This window comes from Morus notabilis, unplaced genomic scaffold (assembly GCF_000414095.1).
Source record: "Morus notabilis unplaced genomic scaffold, ASM41409v2 Scaffold115, whole genome shotgun sequence".
NCBI lineage: Eukaryota > Viridiplantae > Streptophyta > Magnoliopsida > Rosales > Moraceae > Morus > Morus notabilis.
In genome coordinates, this window is record NW_010361020.1 from 1,494,838 (window position 1) to 1,521,187 (window position 26,350).

Consider the following 26,350-nt stretch of genomic DNA (forward strand, 5'->3'; position numbering starts at 1 on the left):
TGTGAAAATGAGGCCTTGGAGTATTCAATGCTGCAATCAAGCCCCCCCAAATGTAGTTTGAAAAGTCTACCAAAACACCACTTCAGGAGGTGTTGTCACTGGGTCCAAATCTGCTGTTCTATAAGTAAATAATTGACCACACATTCTTACTAAAGAAAGATTATTAGAACTAGAAAAACCACTTCCAGATTTTATTTATTTTTATATAAAAAATAGATTTAAATATCTAAATCTCAATTGTGCAGTTCCTTTTTCCATTATTTCAAAAAAAAAAAAAAAAAAAAAAAAAAAAAAAAAAAAAAAAACTGATTTCAAAATTTCAACCGTGCGAGAGATTTACAATACTAAATCTGCCGGTACCCTTCCTCACATTTTAAGTTGAAACCAAGCATGTAAAAATTGAAACCAAAGCTGCAAAAGCTTTGTATAGTAAGGTTGTCTATCACCTTTATTACTTCTTATTTTGTTTTTACTTTAATCGAAAGAAAACACCCTAAATTGGAGAGTAAGCAATCAGTGATCTCTTATATAATATGTCATGACACTAAAATATTATCTTGTATTAGAATGATACAACATAATATAATACACTTTAAAATACAATACAAAACTATCCAACATGACCATATATATATACACACGTGTGTGTACATACATACATGTATGGGAAAAATCTCCCCACCAACGAAACAAAATTCATAAAAATTGGAAACAGTAATACGTTGGGAAGCTACGTGCCTGATTCCCAGCTCAATGTCAGATCACGTTAACCTTCTCCACATGCTAGTTTTGTTACAAACATATAATAAACATTTTATGCACTAGTGTTTTAGTCGATTTCTGACAAATTTTTAAATTCGTGTCATGTTATTGAGGTCTAACATGTTTTGTCGAATTCATGTCCACAATAGCACGATACATTAACACAAATGACCATCCCTTTTTATTAGATTAGTTGAAATATCACATCAAACTTAAAAATTAAGCAAAACTGACAAAAAAAGATTTGACAGTACCGGTTTAAACTTTGTTGTTAAATTTGTTGCAGCAAATATAAGAAACACATGAAATAGTAAAAAAAAAACACAGGAAATTGATATCACGGTTCGGTAATCACTTATCAGCAGGGCCACACCTAAATATTAAATAATCCACTAATTGAATAGTGTTACAACTCAAATGGACTTATGCAATCTAAAGACACCCTCTCTTAATTGCCGCCTAGGTCTTCCTGTAACAATTAGCCGGATTTGTTCAATGAGCACTACTCGTCTTTAAACTGCATGACGAATTCTCTTTGGCTGGCAATGCGCTCCAAAACTTCTAATTCTTCTCTCGAAGAACATTGGTTGAACTCCCTTCAACACTTCAAATCGTCTTCTCCTGAAGAATGTGAAAAATAAAGACTCACAAAATGAATTGACTCTCAGTAATTCTAAGGCTCTAAAGCCCACCGAGACCATTATGAGACTCCAAATATATAGCTAAATAAACTAGTTGTCAAAGATCTTTAATGCCATCCGCTGTCAACAATTGTTGCAAATTATGTTGCAACAAACACTGCAACAGAGCTATAGAATCTGATTCGAAGTCAACTTTTACAGATTCCTAATATCACTATAATGCAGTATAATTCTTGTCGAATATTCCATGAACTTGGACATTTTGGTACAATAGAGTAAAATCTCTTCTTGCAAATTAAGCAACTCATCAAAATTTAACTTTCCAAAAACATATAAAAGTTGACTTCAATCAAATCAATTCAATAAAAAAGTTTCTTTAAATACTTGCTGCAAATCATAGTTTCTTAAACATATTCCATCAATCATCAAAGTTATCCAAAATAATCATAGTTGACTCATCAAAATAGGAAACTAGATAAGGGAAACAAATTTCAATCAAAACCGATTCTTTCTAACTATAAAACCTGCAGCATATCAATATCCAAAAATCAAATCACAGCTGAAAATCAATCTCCAAATCAAACCCAAAATCAAATCCTTCAATTTGTAAAATAATGCCGATCAAAAATCCCAACAGACAGTTAAAATTAGGGTTAACAAGACTTAACTATCTGTAAGTTTTATTTCTCTTACTTTATTCTAGAATTCTCAAAAAAAAAATACAAATAGGAAGAAAAATATAAATGGGGTGCTTTAGTCATCTTCTCCACCATTGAAACAATATTATTGCTAAAGATCCATATGCGCTCAGTAAAGTCAGTGACTACGTTAGCCGAGTTAAACAAGTTGTGCAAAGTGATAGTTAACCATCACTAGTTTTTCAATACGGTGAAAAAAATTGTCACATATAAACTAATTTTCTGTATTCGTGGGTATCAATTGTCGAATCTTGATATCGACAAGTGAATTAATGATTATAATAAAAATATCATGAGCTGAGGACGCCACGCTGCTTTTTAGCATCATTTGGAGTCCACTTTACATGGCAACTCCTTTCAGACAATTCAATGGTCGTGAGAATAGCACAATGTTTTTTTCTTACCATGAGTTGAATAATGGTGGAAGAATGTTATCTGTTGGTAGTCTTCAACTACTGAGGCGATAAAATTAACACTAGTAAGTGCACTAATCGTTCAAGTAATAAAATGATAAGTAAGATATCGCTTCCCAACGAGGATTGGTAAAATTCACAAATAAAGTGATTAAACTGACTATGTTATTCGAGATTGTAAAATTTGGAGTAATGTGAAGTAAAACTAAATAAAAATTAAAGATTAGAAAAATATAAAGATGCAAGATTTAAGAAAGAATTCAATAAGAGAAAATGTTAGAGAGTTGATTTCACCTACACCGTTTCATCCATAAGCTCAAAAGAATGAATTTCAATTATTATTAACCATGAGATGGTAGAATTCCCTAATGCTCAATTATCCATATTTCGGGTCTAATCAATTATCACATACATTCTTAACTTCAAATATCCTTATTTCATGTATATTCTAGATTAATTCAATATGAGATGCCTTAGAATTTGTGGAATCGTTTTTCAGTTAAATCTCCCCCTTGGTTACAATTTAAACTGACCACATGAATCCTTGAATCTCTATTCGGTTAATTCTCATCCACTCATGGCATGTTCTATATTTTGCTTGAATATTATTCACATCCAAGATTCAATTCACAATTTAATGTTTCATATCACATAGCTCCTCTATTGGAAACATCACTATGATCAATTCCAAATTAAATGAATAAAAAGCCCTAAGAACAATAGAACACACTCTTCACGGAAGAATAATAAATTGTAACTCATTCAAATTGAAACTCAGAAATCATAGGTTCGGATCCATCAATCTCTAACTAAAAGTATTAAACCATAATGAAATTAAATAAACCAAAGTAAAGTCTGGAAAACATCACCATAGAAAATCTGAAAGAACAAAAGAAGAACAAAGGGTAAATTTGTAATGGCCGAATGTTTTCCACCAAGAATCAGCCTTTCCTTCTCAACAATCCCTCCGGGTCAATCTCCGAAAGCTCTGGCCCAATCCCTCTTGAAAAGTCCTGGGTTAATCTCTCTTTTTCTCTCTTTTTCCCTCTAGAATATCTCTCTGTTTCCCTCTGGAATTCTAGCCAAAAATCCCATGTTTCCCTCTGGGGAAAATCCCAGCAAAAAACTCATGATTTCCTCTGGAATTCCAGTCAAAAATCTCTGGAATATCTAGCCAAAAATCCCCCTGGAATATCCCAGTGAAAAAACTCTGGAATATCCCAGCCAAAACCCTTTTCCGTTCCTGTTTTCCTCTTTTAAAACTGATTCTCTATTTTAAAACTGATTCTCTCCGCCCCAAATCTCTCTCTCTCTCTCTTCCCGGGTCTTCCTCTGGTTTCCATCTTCAAACTCTTCGTTAGATAGGGTTTTGTCCACTTTAGTCGCAACTTCTTATCTTCTCCAAGGCAGCCCCCAACTCGAGCTTATAAACTCAGGAAACACTCTTTACAAATGAAAGCCCTAAATCCAGCGTGCAATCAGAGGAAGCAATACCGTGGAGGCTCTGAGGAATGAAGCACAATGTCGTTTTGGCTGGGATAATGTCCTCCGTGTGTGGGCTTCACTGGGCTGAGATTGGGCCTTTTAATTGTGGGCCTTTATAGCGTGGCTTCTATGGCATGGGCTTTTCTGGACCTAAGTTGGTAGATTACTTAATCTTTTACCCATCCAGCAAAATTAGATAAAAAAGACATCAATTTGTCAATGTAATACCTTAAAACAAGCTAATATTAAAATTACAAGAGCTTAATAAATCGATATAAAACCAACTCATCAAACTCCCCCAAACTTAACATTTTGCTAGTCCTTGAGCAAAAAGATGAAACAAAATAAAGCATAATCTAAAACTGTCGTCAAAACAACTGCGTAAGAATCGATTCAGTTTGATGTACCAAGCAAGCCTCAAAGATTGCACAATTCTCATAATTCCAGAAAAATCTCAAACCATGCAAAGTCTAGAATTTCAAATCCGGTGCAAGCCTCACCCTACCTGTGATCCCTTCAACTATTCAAACAAATAACCTTTCACACTTAAACAATTGCAATCCTAATAAACTTATTCAAACCAGAATCCCTGTTTAATCTCTTAAGAGAATGTATGAGTAATTTTTTGAATTTCATAAGCTTGCTTTTCTTACCCGTCTCCACTAATGTCGACAACCATATCAAACTCAGATCAAAAGGTCTTTATTAGGCTTGTAGCAAAGTCATTTCAAATGGAAGGCTCCAATCTGGTGGTACTACAATAGGGGCGGTCACAAGCTTCTCTTTCAACACCTAAAATACCTGCAAGCACACATTAGAAAACTCAAATTTATTTTCTTTTATTAGGAGATTAGAAAGAGGTTTTGAGATTTTTGAGAAATCTTTGATAAATCTCCTATAGAATCATGCATGCCTGAGGAAGCTTCTAACAGCTTTAACTATAGTAGGTGAAGGTAGATTCTCAATCACCTCCACCTTTGCCCTATCAACTTCAATCCCCTTGGAGGAGATCTTATGCCCTAGAACGATCCCTTCTTAAACCATAAAATGGCATTTTTCCCATTTAAGTACAAGGTTGGTTTCTTCACACTGCTGCAAAACCAAAGATAAATGATGAAGACAATCTTCAAATGTTAGACCAAACAATGTAAAGTCATCCATAAAAATTTTCAAAATTTTTTCGTTCATGTCCGAGAAGATTGCCATCATGTAACGTTGGAATGTCGCCGGTGCATTACAGAGGTCGAAAGGCATTCTTCTGTAAGCAAATGTGCAATAGGGGAAAGTGAAGGTTGTTTTCTCTTGGTCCTCGGGGGCAATATGGATTTGATTGTATCCAGAATAGCCATTCATAAAATAATAATACCTATAACCTGCCAATCTCTCTAACATTTGATCAATAAATGGTAAGGGAAAGTGATCTTTTCTTATGGCATCATTTAATTTTCTATAGACAATACACATACACCACCCTATAACAGTTCTAGTGGGCATTAATTCATTATTCTCATCTCAACCACTGTTATCCCACCTTTCTTTGATACTACTTGTACCGGGCTAATCCATGCACTATCAGAAATATGATAGATAATACTTGCGTCGAGCAATTTGACCACTTCCTTTTTAACTACCTCCTGCATTGTTGGATTGAGGCGCCTTTGAGGTTGAACCTTGGGCATGAAATTTTCCTCCCTAAGGATATTGTGTGTGCAAATGGATGGATTGATCCCCTTAATGTATGCTATGGTCCAACCTATTGCCTTCTTATGTCTTCTTAGAACTTCCAACAATTTTTATTCCATTTCACCTATCAATAAAGAAGAGATAATTACAAGAAATGCATGTTCTTTTAAATAAGCATATTTGAGATGAGATGGAAGGAATTTGAGTTCTAATTTTGGCTTTTGTTCTCTCATGTCCTCAGAATTCTTTGAATTTATTTCCAACAAATTTTCTAAATTTTCGGCTTCCTCTGGACATGTGTTATCCTCATCCATAGCAATGTATCTTTCTAGAGGATCATCCTTAAGTGCTTCCCTTTGGCACTCCTCAACAAGATCATCAAAGATGTCCACCTAAAAACAAGAAGATGACAAAGAGTCACAAGGATGTTTCATAATTTTATACATGTCAAATTCGATTTTATCATCATTCACTCTCAGAATGAGTTTTCCTTGTTGCACCTCAATCAAAGCTCTTCCCGTGGAAGGAAAGGTCTTCCTAATATTATAGGCACTTCTCGGTCTTCCTCCATATCAAGGACAATAAAATCCATGGGGAAAATAAATTTATCCACTTTTACTAGTACGTCTTCAATAATTCCCCGCGGTCTCTTTATTGACCGGTCTGCCAATTATAAGGACATAGTGGTTGCCTTAACTTCTCCTAAACCAAGCTTCCTGAAAATTAGAAGAGGCATAAGATTAATGCTTGCACCTAGATCACATAAAGCTTTATTAAAATACGAATTTCCTAAAGGGCAAGGAATAGTAAAACTCCCTGGATCTTTCAATTTATGAGGCAACTTATTTTGTAGAATGGCACTGCATTCTTCTGTCAACATGGCTGTTTCATGTTCTTCCAACTTTCTTTTGTTGGACAAGATTTCCTTCAAGAATTTAGCATAGCCGGGCATCTGTGACAAAGCTTCAGCAAAAGAAATCTTAATTTGTAATTTCTTAAAAATTTCTAAAAATTCAGAAAATTGCTTATCTAGCTTGTCTTGCTTGAGCCTTTGTGGGTATGGAAGAGGGGGCATGTAGTTTTCAGAATTCACCACCCCTTTTCCCTTAGCTTTCTTATTCAAATTCAACCTCTCCTCTTGAGTGGTTGTTGCTTCCTTCTCTTCATTAATGGTTGAATCCTCTTGTATGTTGGACTCGGCCACTTTAGTATTTGGCTCATCCAATTGTTTCCCACTCCTCAATGCTATGACCTTGCATCTTGGGTTTCTTTTCGGTGTTGCTCGGGAGGGAGGCTTGTGTACGCCCTGAGACCAAGTTTGCAAGTTGCCCTATTTGAACTTCTATATTCCGAATTGAGGCTTCTTGATTCTGAAATCTTGTTTCAGCCGTGCTCAAGAACTTAGCCATCATATACTCCAAATTTGATTTCTTCTCTTGAGGTGGGAATACAGGAGGTGGTTGCTTCACATTATTTTGATTCCAAGCAAAGTTCGGGTGATTTCTCCATCCTGGATATTGGTGTTGCTATACGGGTTGTTTTGCCTTTGGAAATTTGATACAAAGTGTGTCTGCTCAGAAAGTGAACTAGATGAGACTTGGTTACCTGTTTGGCATTCATGGTTCGGGTGGCTGCCTCCACAAAAATCACATGTATTTGACATTAGGAGTTGTAGTCCATCCATCTTCTTATTGAGAGCCTCTATTTGTGCCGCCAAAGATGTGATGGCATCAACATTATGTAAACCCGTAGCCTTCCTTGCAGGGAGTCTCTCGGCAGGCCATTGGTAAGAATTTGTAGCCATTTCATCGAGCAACTCATAGGCTTGTTCAGGTGTTTTTCTCATGACTATTCCACCTGCAGCTGCATCAATCATATTGCGGATTGTGGCAGTAGAACCATTATAAAATGTTTGTACCTGAAGCCATATTGGCAGCCCGTGGTGAGGACACTTTCTCAGTAGATCTTTAAAGCATTCATATGCCTCATAGAGTGATTCATTCTCTACCTGCAAAAACATAATAATTTCGTTTCGCAATTTTGCAGTTTTCACAGGTGGAAAGTACTTACCTAGAAATTTTTGTGCCATTTGCTCCCATGTAGTGATGGATCCTGAAGGTAAAGAGCTTAACCAACTTTTTGCTTTATCCTTCAATGAGAATGGAAAAAGCCTCAGGCGAATAGCATCTTCCGACACTCAATTGTGCTTAAAAGTATCACAAATTTCTAGAAAATTTACCTCCAAATTGTACCGAGTGTTGAATCATTTGAATGATGGCCGGTTTAATCTCAAAATTATTTGCTTTGATTGACGGTCTTCTTATGCTATATTTGGCTCCTTCCATTGATGGCATGGCATAATCCCTCAATGGTATGTTTTCCTCTTCATTGACTTCGTCCTTCATCACATTAACAGGTGCGGCTGCCATTCTCCTCAAATGATGGGTTGTTCGCTCAATTTCGGGATCAAATTCTTCAAGTATCTCCCCACTAGTACGTGTCATGCACTAGAGAAGAAAAACCTGAAAAATAAAATAAAAACAAAAAATAGTGAATAAGAGTTCTCAAATTAACGGGTTAAACCACAATAAATGTAAATTTCTAACTCAATCCCCGGCAACGGCGCTAAAAACTTGATGCGATAAAATTAACACTAGCAAGTGCACCAATCGTTCAAGTAATAAAATGATGAGTAAGATATCGTTTCCCAACGAGGATTGGTAAAATTCACAAATAAAGTGATTAAACCGACTATGTTATTCGAGATTGTGAAATTTGGAGTAATGTGAGGTAAAACTAAATAAAGATTAAAGATTAGAAAAATATAAAGATGCAAGATTTAAGAAAGAATTCAATGAGAGAAAACGTTAGAGAGTTGATTTCACCTACACCGATTCATCCATAAGCTCAAAAGAATGAATTTCAATTATTATTAACCATGAGATGGTCCCTAATGCTCAATTATCCATATTTTGGGTCTAATCAACTATCACATACATTCTAAACTTCAAATATCCTTATTTCAGATCTATTCTAGATTAATTCAATATGAGATGCCTTAGAATTTGTGGAATCCTTTTTCGGTTAAATCTCCCTCTCGGTTACAATTTAAACTGACCACATGAATTTTCTTGAATCCATATTCGGTTAATCCTCATCCACTCATGGCATGTTCTATATTTTTCTTGAATATTATTCACATCCAAGATTCAATTCACAATTTAATGTTTCATATCACATAGCTTCTCTATCTGAAACATCACTATGATCAATTCCAAATTAAATAAATAAAAAGCCCTAAGAACAATAGAACACACTCTTCACAGGTTCGGATCCATCAATCTCTAACTAAAAGTATTAAACCATAATGAAATTAAATAAACCACAGTAAAGTCTCGAAGACATCACCATAGAAAATCTGAAAGAACAAAAGAAGAACAAAGGGCAAATCTGTAATGGCCGAACGTTTTCCAGCAAGAATTAGCCTTTCCTTCTTAGCAATCCCTCTGGGTCAATCTCCAAAAGCTCTGGCCCAATCCCTCTTGAAAAGCCCTGGGTTAATCTCTATTTCTCTCTCTTTTTCCCTCTAGAATATCACCATGTTTCCTTCTGGAATTCCAGGCAAAAATCCCATGTTTCCCTCTGGGGAAAATCCCAGCAAAGCACTCATGTTTCCCTATGGAATTCCAGCCAAAAATCTTTGAAAAATCCAGCCAAAAATCCCCCCGGAATATCCCAGTGAAAAAACTCTAGAATATCCCATTCAAAACTCTGGAATATCCCATCCAAAAACCCTTTTCCGCCTATTTTTTTCTTTTAAAATCGATTCTCTCTGCCCCAAATCTCTCTCTCTCAGCCACTCTCTCTCTCTCTCTCTGCCTGGATCTTCCTCTGGTTTCCATCTTCAAACCCTTGGTTAGATAGGGTTTTTTCCACTTTAGTCGCAACTTCTTATCTTCTCCAAGGCAGCCCCCAACTCCAACGTATAAACTCAGGAAGCACTCTTTACAAATGAAAGCCCTAAATTCATCGTGTAATCAGAGGAAGCAATACCGTGAAGGCTCTGCGGAATGAAACACAATGTCGGTTTTGGCTGGAATAATGTCCTCCATGTGTGGGCTTTGCTGGGCTGAGATTGGGCCTTTTAATTGTGGGCCTTTATAATGTGGCTTCTATGGCGTAGGCTTCTATTAGGTGGGCTTTTCTGGACCTAAGCTGGCAGATTACTTAATCTTTTACCCATCCTGTAAAATTAGATAAAAAAAGACATCAATTTGTCAATTTAATACCTTAGAACTAGCTAATATTAAACTTGTAAGAGCTTAATAAATCGGTATAAAACCAACTCATCAACTACCTTAGACAAGAATGCTCGTTTGGTTCATAAATTTTAATAAAAAATTAAGAATGGCCTATTTAGTTTATAGATTTTAACCAAAAAAAAAAAAGTTAAACAAAATCTAAATTTTGTAAAATAAAATATTGTAAGAAAAAAGTTTTGAGAATAATTTTTAAACATATGAAACAAACATATGGAATGTTTATCGATAATTTTGGATAAGCGATTATTGAAACTTTAACCCCATTCTCTTGATTTCACTACTATTTAACCAAAATATTTATTGCGTCTATGTTAACATTTGAAAAAATGTATTGTTAGTAGGTTTTTTATTTTTTAACTGTTAAAGCTATATAAAAAATAATTTATTTTGCCTACTTTTATTTTAATGTGATTTTGACTGTGAATCTAATGATCAGAATACACATGACCGATATGATAGCTTACCGTAGAAACACAAATATAAGCATTCTATGCTAGTCGTATACCCTAGTAGTAGGACCGATTATTTTTAGCATTAGATGGCGACATAACTCAAAAATGGCACAAGCTATAAATGGATTTGTATGTCAATTGAATTAACGTGTTAGTTATATGTTTGATTTAATTTTAAATAGTGTTGAATTGATATTGTTATAGGTTTTAAAGTAATTTTATCAATTTTCACTGACAAGATTAACTAGGATTAAATTGGTCATTGTTTCGTGTTAACTCACCGCGACTTATTTATTAAACATGTTCACATATCATGTTTTGTTTCATGTATAATAAACGTTTAATATTATTGCTTTGGCCGATTGTTTAATCATATATGTCATATTCATGTTGAGGTCTTGTAACACATTTTTTTAAACCGATAAAATTCTTTGAAATAGATGTTAGAAATTAACTTGAATAATATTATGGTGTTATTAGTTAATTCTAACATCACATTGAGTTATTTGTTACAGGTGAACGCGACGAGAACTCGAGATGCCGATAACAAGTTCATGTCATTTTATAGAAATTGTATATATGTTCTTTTTTTTTTTTGATGATTTGATAAATAAATATATGTTCATGATATGATGTACTTCATATTGTAATGCATGGAATTATAAGTGTCTTAGAAAAATTCTAAGTTTTTCTTGATTTTTCTTTTTAGACAAAAGAACTATTTCTATGACGTTAATTTCCACTCTATTTTGGACCTTTAAAATTCTAAATTATTCCTTTAGTTTATACAAAGCTGTAGATCCTTTTATGAGCTTTCCAATGCCTTCTCATTTGAGCAAATCGGAGATCGGAGTAAGAAGATGGGGCCAGTATATCATCTGAATATCCAGCAGTCTCTGACCAGGTTACTGCACACGAACAAGAATAGAAATTTTAGAAGTTGACATAACTCTTGTATTTTTCTTTCACACGATTTTACACTCTAATGACAACCATTCTCCCTGCTGTTAAGGGGTCATTTAATCATAGAATTAATCCTCAATTAATGCCAAATTAATCACTTTTAATTTTATATGGTTTATGAGTCAATAAGTATTTTCTACCCCCTCTCTCTCTCAAGCGCCCTAGCCACGAAAGAGTTTTTCATCATCTTCATTTATCCTTCTAAGAAGAACACAATATTAGAAAGGTTGTTTTAAAGGTATGAGTTGCTACCCTGATATTTCATGTTTTTGTCATTGATGGAGAGAGATGTTCATATATTGCTTATAATTTTGATTGATGGTGACATGTTTAGAATTTCTTTTACGCCTATGTGATTTGCTAATCCTCTATTTTATTTATTTATTTATTTATTTACTGTTGATAATGTTAGAAACACGTTTAGGTTGTTTCCATGATGTATTTGAGTTATATATGATTTCTAATTAGGTGTTGATGTGATTTTTTTTATATGACCCATGTTTTAATAATTTTCGGATATGATTATGTTGAAGTATGTTAGAGTTGTGATTAATGTAATAAGCTGATAGACATGACTTTTCGATGAGTTTTGGATGATTTAAAGAGAATTTGTTGGCTAAATTCAGATTATAGAGTGTGCTGGAATTTTTACATATTTTATGACCTGATTTTAGAATAGTATTTGAGGGAACAAATATGCTCTTTGTGTTATGGACCGTGGTAAGAGAGATATGGTTTGGTGCACATACACAACTCTGGAGTTATGACTGAAGTAGTTTTGATTGCATTTTCTGATCACTTACTAATGTTTTGTTTGATTGCTAAGGTGATTTTGCTTGTTTTGATTTGAATTTTCAGCTTGACATGATTTTTCTTTCACTTGAATTGCGAAGGACTAGCAATAAACTAGTTAGGGATTGTGATATGCGCATGAAAATATACTTAATTTGTTTATAATTGTTAAATAAATTATGTTTTAATTAAATATTTTCGTGAAATTAATTTTATATGAAAGTATTTAATTTTAATTTATTTTTTAATTTTTTTTTTATTTTATAAGGAAATAAAGACATTTGGGCCATAATCCCAGGCAAAGAAAGCAACTCAAGCTCAAGGATTTTATTTTATAAAGAAATAAGACATTTGGGCCATAATCCCAGGCAAAGAAAGCAACTCAAGCTCAAGGAGTGCTAAGCCAATCTCCATTTTCTTTGACAAATCCACACATGCACGTGGGTTCTTGGACCAATATGGCCATTGCACATCCACACGTTGTAGGTGCAAAAGTCAGCCTCAAACACAAATGGGCCACAAAGCTAGCAAAGCCCAACTCGAAAGGGCAAGAGCTAAATTCGGCTCAAGAAACTAGTAGCCCAAGTCAAGCCACAATTTGCTTTCCTCGTGTGAAATTTCTCCTTGCCGAGTCCAGACCATGTGCGCAGGACAACCCCAAGAAACCCAAGGGTCCCGCCGCGCACAGCTTTTCATCTGCTCCCCTTCGACACGTGTCCATGCACTTGGAATTTTTTTTCCGTTCCAAATCGTTTCTGTTGGTTTTCTTCCTCCACTTTATCAATTTTTACTTACCAAATAAAGCCTTCTAAATTTCAATTAAATAGAAAAACGTTTTTAATTTTATTTTTTTTTATTATTTTTGTTACCGATTGTACCTTTTAACATGGCCCAACAACTCTAAAAATAGGGCATTTATTAAGGTTATTAGTTGTTGATTTTTAGCCTAAGTTTAGACATTTTTTTTCTAATTTTCTTACTCTTATTATCATATTTTTTCTTTAGAATTTTGTGAGAATTATGTGTAAGTTAGGCTAGAGTTCTTTGGTGAGGTTAGAGAGAAACCTATATGTGAAGTGATTTTGAGTGGATTTTGATTTTCTGTTTGTTTTCCAAAGTTTATATATTTGAGAGATTAATTTTCTTCTATCTTTTTTCTAATTTCTCTCATAATGATATATTTTCTTGTCAACTTTTATATGAATTTAGTCATGCTCTTTTTATGTAATTGTTGCTCAATTTAATTATATCGATAATATTATTTTATGAGTAGTCTTTTACTGTAATATTACCAATGGTATATTGTTGCTTTTAGGATTTCTTGTAAGAACAATTTTCATTAGTTTTCAACGTAAGAATTTTACTCACTCGAATACATTTTAATTCACATGTTCTTCAAATATTTATTTTTTGATTGTTAGTTTGGGATGTTAAACTTTCAATTGAGTAATCTTAAAAATCAAAATCCATTCGGGTGAACAAAGCATATAGGGGAATCTCGACGCCTTACTGGTTTTAATTATATAATTTTCTCATATACTCTTCTTACGCTTAAACTTCTCAACAAAAATTTCATTTTCTTTTATTTTATTTTATTATTTATCTCATAACGTTTTTTATTTGCTAATCATTTCTTGTTCAATTTGTCTCCTCCTTGTGGATACGACCACCCTAACTGTGCTATTGCGACCGCTTTATTTTCAACACATTTGGGCATAATCAATGACGTTTATTGTTGATGAATTAAAATGTTCATTTACATTTATAAGATTTAAGTGTCTTACTAAGCCCTTGCTTATATAAGTTATTTCATGTTGCAGACGAACTAAAGGGTAAAGTTATAGCCATGGAGAATCTTAGAGTGGATGCGAGCTATGCGTGATAGGAAAACGAAAGAAATGATCATAGAATGAAAGTGCTTAATTTTAAATAAAGTTTTTAATTATTTAATTTTTATTATTTTTAGAACTTTGGTTTATGGTGGTTTTGATTTGAAGAATACTTTAGATTTTTTTTAAGTCATTCAAAATAAAGTGTTTCAAGCTTAACTATTTTCTGCCTTCTTTAAGAGGTAAATATTTAAAAGTTAAGATAACTGTGACGGCCCGTGAGGAGTCGTTACAGGTCTAATATGTTTTGTTGAATTTGTGTAGACAAGAGCTAAATATATTAACGCAAATTGTCACCCCTCTTATTGTTATTATATATTTTTAAATATTAAAAGATGTCAAAATCACATCAAACTAAAAATTAAGCAAAACTGACAAAAAAAAAAAATACTTGTATAGATTTGACAATTTGAATTATCAAAGACTTGAGTATTAGTACGTTTCTTTTTCCTTACTTTATTGTAGAGTTCTCAATATATATACACAAAAGGGAAGAAAAATACAAATGGGATACTTCAGTTACCTTCTGCACCAACAAAACCAATAATGGTCAAGATCCATATGCGCTCACCAAATCTCAACAACTGTGTATGTCACAGGACATAAACAATTGTACCAAGTGATAGTTAATCATCACTAGCTTTTCAATACGGTACAAAAAAATCGTCACATATAAACAAATTTTCTATGGTCGTAGGTATCAATTGAATCTTGATATCGACAAGTTACGTGTATCTGTTGGGGATATTACATATATATATATATATATATATATATAATTTCCTCACTAGCTTTTCAATACGGTACAAAAAAATCGTCACATATAAACAAATTTTCTATGGTCGTAGGTATCAATTGAATCTTGATATCGACAAGTTACGTGTATCTGTTGGGGATATTACATATATATATATATATATATATATATTCACAAATAGATTTATCTGCACACGAAGGAAATTCTCAGCATTATGGAAGGATTCAAAAAACATTGTGCAATAGTAATCAATCATATCGGAGTTTGCATCAAAGAGGATTTCAGGTAAAGGATGATCCGCTTTCCAGAATTTCCATAAGGGGTTAATCAACCAGTTAACAGCCCACCAGTTATTAGCCATTTTAACATTGTATTTCTCGGTCTTGTGTTGACATGTTCCCAATGAGAGTACAACAAGACGAAATGAATTGACGTCCAATTTCTTCTCATCCTTCTCAATGTCTTCCGACCTTCTTTTCACTGCTTCGGTAAAGATATCCAAAAGTACCCCAACGACAACCCAGAAGACAAAACGACCCCTTTTATCGGCTTCGATTTCTTTGACGACGGCATACCGGACGACGATAGCAGGCGCAGCGACTTCGATTTCTACTTCTCACGACTCGAGAAAGCCGGTAAAGAATCAATTCCTCAACTGATCAAGAAGCTAAACGACAACGGTCGTCCCGTTTCGTGCCTCGTCAACAACCCCTTCATCCCGTGGGCCTGTGACGTGGCCGAAGATCTCAAGATCCCCTGGGCCACTCTCTGGGTGCAATCGTCTGCCGTGTTCGCAGTTTACTACCATTTCTTCCACCAAACGGTGCCGTTTCCTTCCGAGGCAGAACCGGATATCGACGTCCAGTTGACGAGCATGCCGGCTCTGAAACGCGACGAGATTCCCAGCTTCCTGATAGCTGGGAATCCGTACGAGGTTTTTGGAAAAACGATCTTGGAACAGTTCAAGAATCTCTCCAAGTCGTTCTGCGTGTTGGCAGACACTTTCGAAGAGCTTGAGCAGGACATCATTAGGGCCTTGTCCGGGTTCTGCATGGTGAGGCCCATTGGGCCTTTATTCAAAGGCCCAAAAGATATCGCCGTGACTCGCGGCAGCGAGTGCTTAGAATGGCTGGATTCCAAGCCGCCGTCGACGGTGGTTTACATATCGTTTGGGACGGTTGCTTACTTGAAGCAGGAACAAGTGGATGAGATGGCTCACGGCGTTTTGAATTCTGGGATGTCGTTTTTGTGGGTGATGAGGCCTCCTAAGAAAGAGTCGGGATTAAAGCCTCACGTTTTACCGGAAGGGTTTTTGGAGACGATTGGAGACAGAGGAAAGTTTGTAGAATGGAGCCCGCAAGAACGGGTCTTGGCTCACCCGTCGGTGACGTGTTTTCTGACTCACTGCGGTTGGAACTCGTCGGTGGAAGCGCTTACTTTGGGTGTACCGGTGGTGTGCTTTCCTCAGTGGGGAGACCAAGTCACGAATGCCAAGTTCTTGGTTGATGTTTTTGGTGTTGGGGTTAGATTGGGCCGTGGTGAGGCTGAAAATAGAGTGGTTCCGAGGGATGAGGTGGAGAGGTGTTTGGTGGAAGCGACGGTCGGAGAGAAGGCGGCGGAGATGAAGAGGAATGCGGTGAGGTGGAAGAAGGCAGCGGAAGAGGCGGTGGAGAAGGGTGGTTTGTCTGATCGGAATCTTGACGAATTTGTGGAGGAAATAAGGAGCAGAAGTGTTATATTTTTTTTTTTTAATTTACTGCTAAATTTAGAAACAAAATTGTTGTGGGGGAAAATGTGGAGGACGCGTGGAGGAACAATAATGTGACACGTGGCTTTAACCTCTCATCGCAAAGCAATAACCCTCGACGTTTGGGATTCCTTTCCATTCCGTCGAGGAGAACCCAAGTAAGAAGTCTAACTTAGGACGTCTATTTCATCAGGCGTCGACAAGTCGTACCGTCAACCGTACAACATAGAAATCCCTCGTCATAAAAGGCACCGCCAAGAAGGACAATTGGGCTAAACAACACTGGCGACGAGGGGAATGCTCCTTGGGGGAAAGCCTGACATGGCAAGTTGTGTACAGTAATGGGGATGTCTACAATGCAGGCATTAATTGCCAACCCTTAAACCGCCCCATGGGGGACAGAAAAGGGTTACAGGCTTGCACAGAGCCGTAATAGGAAACTAATTGGCAGAGTGAACAGTACTCCGAGTGATTAGTGGGTCACGTCTGGGCCTAAAAAGGAAGAGCACTTGAGTGCTTCTGCCGACGAGGGAAACCCCCCCAGTGAAGGAAGCTCCAATATAAAAGAGGGAGAGCCCCATACAGAAAGGGGGTTCACGTTCGAAAAGAGAGAAAAAAGAGCAAGAGAGCAATTAATGTAAATTGTAATCACCTCAAAAAGAATATACAACCACAGTGGATGTAGCTCTGATTTTATAGAGTGATTTTATAGAGTGAACCACTATAAAATCTCTTTGTGTTCCTTTATTTTAGAGCATTGTCCTTTCAAATTGTTCATCCTTCTAAAAACATCAAACACCTTCGGCACAAAACTCTTACATATAATCTATATTAAAACTGGTAACCCAATGGGAAACCTAGAGGTAACTCGGCCTATTTTTGTTGACTAAAATTCACCATCAACAAAAATGGAAGTACGAATTTCCCTTTGCTAATTAGCTTATAACGGTGGATCAAGTTTGCCTAAGGAATCTATTTAATCTCCTAAAGTTGGAGCTTATAGAGCTCGAGTGGTTGTTTCTCTGGTGAGTATCAGTAAGATAGGTGGCAAGAAAATCTTTGTATACACTATATATATATATATACACACATATATATACATATATGTATATGTAGTTTTATAGCGCTAAATTCGTAAGGTGAAACGAGTATCTTATGCACAGCTTATCTATCGAAGCGGGATTAGTCTGCTATCTATAGCTGTGAAATTTAGCAGCTCACAACTGAGCTCGCTTTCATATAAGTTGTTCTAATTTGGATTTTTTGGTTGTTTGAATTGTTTCCTGGTTAAGTTTTTTTTTTTTTTTTTTTTTTTTTTTTTTTTTTTTTTTTTTTTTTTTTTTTTTCATACGATAGTTGCTAGTGGTTGTAATTTGTTTTGGAGTCTTTTTCTTTTGTTTTTTTTTTTGTTTTTTTTTTGTTTTTTTTTTGTTTTTGTGTCTTCCTCTACTAAAAGATGTTACACAATGAGTCTGGAGTCCAGATTTATTGTGTTAAAGTTTCTATCTCATTGGTTGTCCTCGATATTGTCATATCATCTAAATTTAAAAAATTGTTCACATTATAAATACTAATACTAAAATTGCTTAATAATTAAATGAGTTATTAAAACAGTATTGAGGCATGATAACTCTAGGAATTAGAGCTATTTTAGGCATTTTTAGGCTTATAGTTAGCTTATCCAAAGGTTTAGTTGTTAATTTTATGCTTTATTTGTTCAACTTTTGGTTCATGTGGTGCACCCTATTGAAATTTAGTTGTGTGAGGTTTCTGTGTTAACTTTGAAGAAAAGTGCTAACGTGTGGCAAAAAGGGTGTCATTTCTGATTTGCAGGTTTTGTGATGATAAATGCTGCAGTATTTTCTGCAGCAAAAATGTGAGAGTGCATTTAGTGGATGACGTTAGTGCACAACTTTACACGGGAATTAGGACACAGAATGCATAAGACGAATTTGGTGCCTAGTCAGCTGGACCCAACATGCCCCCTCAGCATCCTTGGTTGCCCTAAAGAGGGGTGCACCTGGAAACCCGAAAAAAGAGCATGGGGAGCGCCGCAGGAAGAATTTAAGAGAAAAGAGGGGAAAACAAAAGACCCATACGGGGAGTGAAAGAAAAACTGGCAGCAGAGAGTAAAAAGGAAAATTAGAGAGAAAGAAAGAAAGAAAAGCTAGTACGGAGGAGAGAAATTTGCTAGAAATCTCAGGGAGTGAAGCCACGGGAGGAATCCACCAAGTTTCATCTAGCCTTTACTATTGCCCTCCTCATTTTGGTTTATCTTTCCTCTTCCTCTGTATTCAATTCATGGCTGTGCATTTTGTTGGAATTAATAGAGCAAGTATGAGCTAAAGTAACTTGGCTGGGATGATAAAGTACACCGATCTGTAATTGACGTTGTTTATGCTTACTTTGGCTATTTTGATGTTGTTCTAGTTTGTTCAATATAAACGTTATTGTTCATTTTTGTTTACTAATTGGCCATCTAAAACAGAAAACTGTGAGTTCAATTGGCTGGAAAGTTTGATTGGAATTTAGACAAATATTGAACAATGTGTTGTTTAGCTAAATTTCACAAAGAAATATAGCTGATTTACAAGTAGTATAGGAATATACACTTATCTCACATAACCCAATTGAAACCTATACTTAACTTAACCTCTACGTTTAGATTTCTCATAGGAATATGTTGAAATATGAGTAAAGAGGCGAAATCACAAGTGGATCGGGAGATTCCTGTATTAAATGCGCGTTTCAGGTTAACCTACAGCAACGCTGTAGCAAAAGTTGTAGCATAAATAGCCAGATTGCAGGAAAGGGGAAATTGAATCCCAATTATTCACATATATTGATTTTCTCCTTTGATAACTTAGTGTGCATTTATTTACTTGCGTTTATTGCAATTCTTTTAGTCTTCATAATTGAATCAAACCATTAAATTTGTTTATATTGCATCTCTTGAATCTTACTAGGAAAAATATTAATAATTTCCGTGGAAACGATACTCTACTCACACTTTATTACTTGAGGCGACTCGTGCACTTGCAAGCACACAAATTAACGCAACAAGGCATAATCAATAGGATAGTTGTCGAATATCCTATCAAAAAGGCAGTCCAAAACTACATATGGAAAATCACTAACACTAGTATAGAAAGAGAAAAAATATTTATTTAAAAAGCATTCTAAGCATTTTGATGATGTTTTAAAAAGCATCGTCAAATCAAGAACTGTAAAGATGAAAACTACATATGGAAAATCACTAACACTAGTATAAAAAGAGAGGGAAAAAAACATTTAAAAACATCCTAAGCATTTTGATGATGTTTTGAAAAGCATCGTGAAATTGAGAACTGTAAGGATGATGATTTTTAAGCATTTTCAAATGGGCATTTGGACGTCGACAGCCCATTTATTGACAATTTTTGGAGAAATCGTCCTTAAATGTGTGCCTAAATAATGGCCTAAATTATTGAGTGCCTCAATAAATGTGTGTCTCAATAATTTAGACCATTGAGGGGCCCCCCAGCTGGCAGCTTTGCGGGACTTATGAAAAATTAATTACATAATTTTTTTAACAATTAAAGTATTATTTATTTCGCTGATTTGAGTTTAGAATTTGAATTTTGTTATAGTGAAAAATTTTCACAAACAATCACATTTAATTTTTTTTACTACAGTAAAAAATTCTCACATAAAATCACATCTCAATTTAAATTAAAAATTTAAATCAATAAATTAAACGAGTTTTAAGTCAAAGTTTTGTTTGTGGGACCCACCACTAACTCCTGCCCCCTCTTTTCTGTTTCTTCCTCGTCTTCTCTTCGTGTTTTCACTTCTCTGCAGCATACAATTGCGATTGTTGGACTTCCAAAAAAAAGCTGCAATTTGTTAGCTTAAAAGTGAAAAAAAAAAAACGTGAGGTTTTTACTTTTATTTTTTTTTTAAAAAGAGTGGGATGCTACACTAGTTTTCTAAATTGATTTGTAGCAAAATGGTCTAGACTTTTCTGAAAGACCAACTTAAAAATGGATTTTGATTTCTGTTAATGGTTAAATTTAGTCAACTAAAAATTAACTCTTTGGAAGCATTCACAGATGTCTCTCACGGATTAATCAAGGTTTATAGTTGCTGAAAAATAAAGAACACAAATATTTATAGTAGTTCGGTAAGAATTTTTTGCATACGTCCACTTGTGGATGCACTAATATTTTGTTGATTATAATATCTTCTGTAGTAAAAATAGTTCGTAAAAAACTTAATGGAGGAGGCCGACTCTATTTATAGGTCCTTTACAGATTAGAAATTTCTTCTCCATTTTCCGAGGAGATCACCCCCTTAACCCTAAATCTTAGGATCTCGCAGTTGTACTTCCACGATTTCATCTACCAAATCGGGACAATCACCATTATCGGTTATCTAATTTCCTAATCCGAATCATGACAGTTATTGCAGTATATCTTTTCCTGAGATGACGGGATTTAGTTTAGATTTGACCGGGCTTCTCTCTCGACGTCGTGAAGTTCACGGCTTCAACGGAGTCATCGACACATATCCTCCTCATGCATGAACTCTCGTCGTCTTGAAGGCATCCTACGTACGACCATTTCCTCGGCGTCAGCGATCAGCTCTCGACTGGGAATGTCTCGATGCTTGGCATTCAAAGGAATGGTCGATTGCTCGACAATGTCGTAACAATTACCCCCAGCTTGGAATCCCGCGTTGCAATGTTTCAGGCTATACAGCGTTGAGAGTATTACGTGGCGATTTCTTCTCCTGCAGGTTATGGCGGCTGCCTGTCAGTACAGTGCCATCATTGCAGCGAGTTTCTCGGGCAGTGGAGCGGTCTTGTCAATCATGTCAACAGTCACGTCTCCTGTACCCTGATAACACGTGGCAGTCGAGGGGAAACTTGCAACTGTTGGATTAGATCCATCTCTCCCGCTCTTTTCCCAACCGTTAGATCGCGTCTCTTCAGATTTACCGTTGGATGAGGTTAGTTCAGATTCAATGGTCGAGATCTGAAGTCCTTTGGATTTCCCTGAGACCCATGGGCTTCCACTCTTCGAGTATATATACTCCTCGAACAATTCACGGTCATTCATTCGTAAACTACGCCGTTACTCTGCCAGATTTCCTCCAGAACTTCCCTTCTCCAATTTTGACTTTTGTGCACATTTTCCGTACATTGTTCTCCTCAGTCTCTAAGCTTTCAGACCGTCTCAAGAACTAGTAAGTTGTTTTGGTCCTTTTGCTCCTCGCATGTGATTTCGAAACCGATTCCTGCAAAAATAATGCTTCGAAGAGAACAATATAACTATAAAAATTTACTTACTCTGTTGTTGATCATGAATGTGGGCTGAATCCTTGTAGCAGCACCCTCTTGGGTTCTGTTGCTCTTGTTGGGGTTCCTCAAACTCATTTCTAGGCTTTGGGGACCCTTACATGAGTTTTCCCTCATTTCTGGGTTTACGCGAGTCTAGTATTGTTAATCCCGGGCTCTTGGATCATTTGATCCGAACATACTTCTGTCTCTTCTCAAACTCTATTTCTGATCTCTCAACCATTAGGCCTTAACTCGACCTTTGTTGTTTATTTCCATAATATGTCACCAAAACAGGTTAGAGGTCGAGAGGTCTCCACGTCCAGGGTCAAGGACGACCCTGAGGAAGCTATGACGTCGAGCACAGCATCGATCGACGACGGAGATTCTCTGCTTCAACTGGCAGAGGAATACGCTGAGGGGTCGGTCTCGACCCCTCAGCCAGATGAGCTCATTCTCCTCGACGATAAGGATGATGGTCTACGGGTCGGCCCCTCTATAGATCGTGGCTATGGGGTGGTGTCGACGAGTGGCATCTCGGGCATGGTGACTAATGTCAACCTGTCAACAATAAAGCCCTAGATTGCCATGAACGCATTTCGCGATGCGGGGATCGATGCCAATAGCTTTTATTTAATTATTCCTACCCCTAATGATAGAGCTTATAACCCCCCAGCTAACCATATGACTTTATATACCCAATCCCTTAGCTTCGGGCAAACTCTTCCATTCCACCCATTCGTGAAGGCCTACTGTGGCCTTCATAAGATTTCTCCTGCACAACTGTCACCCAATTGTTGGGTGACAATAAACTCCATAATTATTTTGTGGAGGAAATTTTTGAACCTCGACATAATCGTCGAGGAGTTTTTGTACTGCTATGCCCTTAGGGGTTCCCCGAGTCAAAGGGGATTCTTTTATTTGTGCTCTCACACCAAATCCAAACCTCCAGTCCCCCCCCCCCCCCCCCCGTCGTTATCGAGAAGACTTCCAGTTGTCATGGGCGGAAGTCCTAATTCTTTTTCCTTGGTGGCAACTTCAATTCCCACCCGCTCGACGGCGAGCATCCCATGGGAACTCAAACCGTATTTAGCAAATACTGTAGGTCTTCGCTTTGTTGGATTTTTATAGAATCTTTTCGTTCGTTGAGCTATCTTTCATATCTCAATCTTGAATGCAGGTGAAGTTCCTTCTCGACCAAAGCTTTCTTCTGCTACTCTAGCGCTGGTCGAGCAAATCCTATCTCTTTCCAACTCCAGCCGTAGCTCTACCGTTCTCAATACACCGGAGAACCACCGGTTGTACGGTCTGGTCGTCACTCTCGACCCTCCACGCCAACCAGTCGTCCCTCCTGCAGATTTCCTCAAAGGTAAGCTGGAAATGAAATTTGATTCGTTATAGTCAACCTATTTAGGATCTGATTCCCTTTTTATTTCGCAGCCATGTCATCCACCATGAGGTACGTTCTCCCGAGCAAGTCAAAGAAGAACAAGGGAGAAGCCTCCTCTAAGTCATCGGGTTAGCCGATGACCAAAGCTACCCCTGCCTATGATGTCCCTGAAGTCCTCGACCGGTCGAGGATTGTTATAACTCCCCCTCCCAAGAGACAGAGGGTAGACGAGGGCCAAGGCCCTCCAGCGATCAAAAGGTCATCTCGGGACTCTCAGCACCTGGACAATAGGGAAAGGCGCCGATGTAGCTTCCAACTTGGAGGTTCCTCCTGCGCCTGAGGAGCCCTTTGTGATGCCAGGGTCGAAGATTAACAACCCCCAATTTCAGGTGTCTGATGTGATCGACCACCACCTTAACGAGGCTCTTCGGCTCCCTCATCGCTTTAGCCTTCCCATCCAGGCTATCTACACGCACTTTCATGAGGACTCTTGGAACAACTTTGCTGGGATGGGCCTTCTAGAGAGCCAGTGCGTAGCTATGATGCGCCAAATCTCGGTATGTTTTGCCTACTCACCCCTCGACCTTTACTCTTAAGTATCTGGACTTCATGCCTTAACATGCCCCCTCATCTTTTTTTGTTGTCCAGGCTCTCGAAGTTACACTTCTAAATTATATAGAGCACGAGATTTTGCTGAAGTAGGACACCTCGTTGAAGGCTTCTGAGGAAGAGCTTATAGCTCTCCGCGCTGCTCAGACCGAATTCTCTATGGATTTGGAGGTCGAGAGGGCCAAGGTCCGATCCCTTGAGGAGAAGATCGCCAGGGAGACAAACGAGAGTTTCCAGAAGGGCTTCAACGAAGGAAGCTCGAAGGTGGTCAAGGCATATCTTTCCTCTCCCAACTTCCAGCAGAAGAAGCAGGACGCGGTCGAGGAATTTATGGCTTCCAAGGAGTTCTGCCGGTCGATCGATGCTCAACTGGAGACTTTTAAGCCATCCTAAGAGTTCAAGAATTTAGCCGACCAGCAGGTGGAACTGTTCAAGTCCTCAGCTGCTTTTGAGGGCCTTCTCGCTCAGAGGCTTGATGCCTACAAAGCTTCCGTTGAGTTTGAGGACCTTCAATTGTCCTTGATGAGGTCTCCTGGGGACTAGATTCTCGATTGTTTCTGAAGAAAATGCCCTGAGGTCGACTTGTCCTTCCTTGACGAGTTTGACGATGAGGGGGTGGATGAGACGGAAGCCGGTCCATTAGGGGAGGTCGAGCTAGTGCCAGGAGCTGGGGACACCGAGCAGGCACCGGGGGATAGGACGACGTTTTAAGAACATTTCTCTTTTTTTGTAAGGCCGTAAGGCCGAGATATTTGAACTTGTCATTTTGTAACGGCCATAAGGCCGAGACATATTTTTTCCTTATATATATATATATATATATGTGTGTGTGTGTGTGTGTCTTATTTTGCGTATGACTGTCGTAGATATATGACGTTTATATATATATATATATATTGTATGGTTAAGTATGGTTAAGCCAGGGCTTACTACCTTTGCAGACTTTGGGGTGGCCGTAACCTTGTTTGGCTGTAGACTTGTTGCCCCCTCGTTAAAGATAAAGTTTTTAACTTGTCTTTGACGCAACATTGGTCGACGTTTTATTGATCGACGTAGATTAGAGATTTTTAAACATGTAGAACCAAGTCGAGCGCGATGTAGTAATTCATCATGTATTATTCTACACAGATCAAATGAGTAGAGAATTAAATCGGACTTATATTTATGTAGAATTTACAAGTTGACTTTTCAGCCTACAAAAAGCAAAAGGGAAAACAGAACATAAGAAAAGTACTAAACTTAGCTTTTAGGTCGACCTTTCTCGCCGGTGGAGCTGTTCAAGTCCTCGGCTGCTTTTAAGGGCCTTCTCGCTCAGAGGCTTGATGCCTACAAAGCCTCCGTTGAGTTTAAGGACCTTCAATTGTCCTTGATGAGGTATGCTGGGGACCAGATTCTCGATCAATTATGAAGAAAACGCCATGAGGTCAACTTGTCTTTCCTTGACGAGTCTGACGATGAGGAGTTGGAGGAGACGGAAGCCCATCCATTGAGGGACGTCGAGCTAGTGCCAGGAGCTGGGGACGCCGAGCAGGCACCGGGGGATGGGGCGATGTTTTAAGGACATTTCCCTTTTTTTTGTAAGGCCGTAAGGTCGAGATATTTGAACTTGTCATTTTGAAACGACCATAAAGCCGAGACATATTTTTTCCTTATATATATATATATGCCTTATTTTACGTATGACTGTCGTAGATATGTGACGTGTGTATATATATATATTTATTTATTTTTTGTATGGTTAAGTCAGGGCTTACCACCTTTGCAAACTTTGGGGTGGCCGTAACCTTGTTTGGTTGTAGCCTTGTTGCCCCCTCATTAAAGATAAAGTTTTTAACTTGTCTTTGACGCAACCTTAGTCGACGTTTTATTAATCGACGTAGATAGTAGATTTTTAAACATGTAGAACCAAGTCAAGCGCGATGTAATAATTCGTCATGTATTATTTTACACATATCAAATGATTTGTACCAAAATGGTCTAGACTTTTCTGAAAGACCAACTTAAAAATGGGTTTTGATTTCTGTTGATGGTTAAATTTAGTCAACTAAAAATTAACTCTCCAGGAGCACTCGTAGACGTCTCTCATAGATTAATTAAGGTTTATGGTTGCAGAAAAATAAAGAACATAAAAATTTATAGTGGTTCGGCAAGAATTCTTTGCCTACGTCCACTTGTGGATGTACTAATATTTTGTCGATTACAATCTCTTCTGTAGTCAAAATGGTGCGTAAAAAACTTAATGGAGGAGGCAGGCTCTATTTATATGCCTTTTACAGAGTAGAGATCTTTTTTCCATGTTCTGAGGATATCATCCCCTTACCCCTAAATCTTGAGATCTGGCAGTTGTACTTCCACGATTTCAGCTACCAAATCGGGATAATCACCATTATCAGTTATCTGATTTCCTAATCCGAATCGTGACAGTTGTTG

At 37.1% G+C, this 26,350-nt stretch overlaps 1 protein-coding gene and 1 long non-coding RNA gene across 7 annotated transcripts; one reads left to right on the top strand and one right to left on the bottom strand.

Moving 5' to 3' along the window:
* Positions 1-1,021: 1,021 nt before the first annotated feature.
* On the bottom strand, positions 1,022-9,738 carry LOC21410821. 6 transcript variants are annotated; one of them, XR_002902184.1, is made up of 7 exons: positions 9,091-9,738; positions 7,922-8,204; positions 7,753-7,831; positions 6,183-7,600; positions 5,531-6,074; positions 4,653-5,091; positions 3,308-4,171 (listed from the first exon to the last, which is right to left on the bottom strand). It is a non-coding gene; the product is annotated as an uncharacterized LOC21410821 (long non-coding RNA). The 6 variants fall into 6 exon arrangements; XR_002902185.1 differs by having other exon boundaries at positions 4,653-4,800; positions 4,969-5,091; positions 6,183-7,831; XR_002902183.1 differs by lacking the exon at positions 3,308-4,171 and adding an exon at positions 1,022-1,383 and having other exon boundaries at positions 6,183-7,831.
* A 5,609-nt stretch (positions 9,739-15,347) lies between these two features.
* LOC112091564 (putative UDP-glucose glucosyltransferase) lies at positions 15,348-24,313 on the top strand (the record flags this gene model as incomplete). The annotated part of the gene is made up of 7 exons (XM_024165558.1): positions 15,348-16,589; positions 21,381-21,476; positions 22,219-22,462; positions 23,102-23,290; positions 23,362-23,439; positions 23,603-23,868; positions 24,014-24,313. Coding segments are annotated over 7 exons (2,415 nt in total), but the record flags the coding sequence as incomplete, so codon positions are not given.
* Between the last annotated feature and the right edge of the window lie 2,037 nt (positions 24,314-26,350).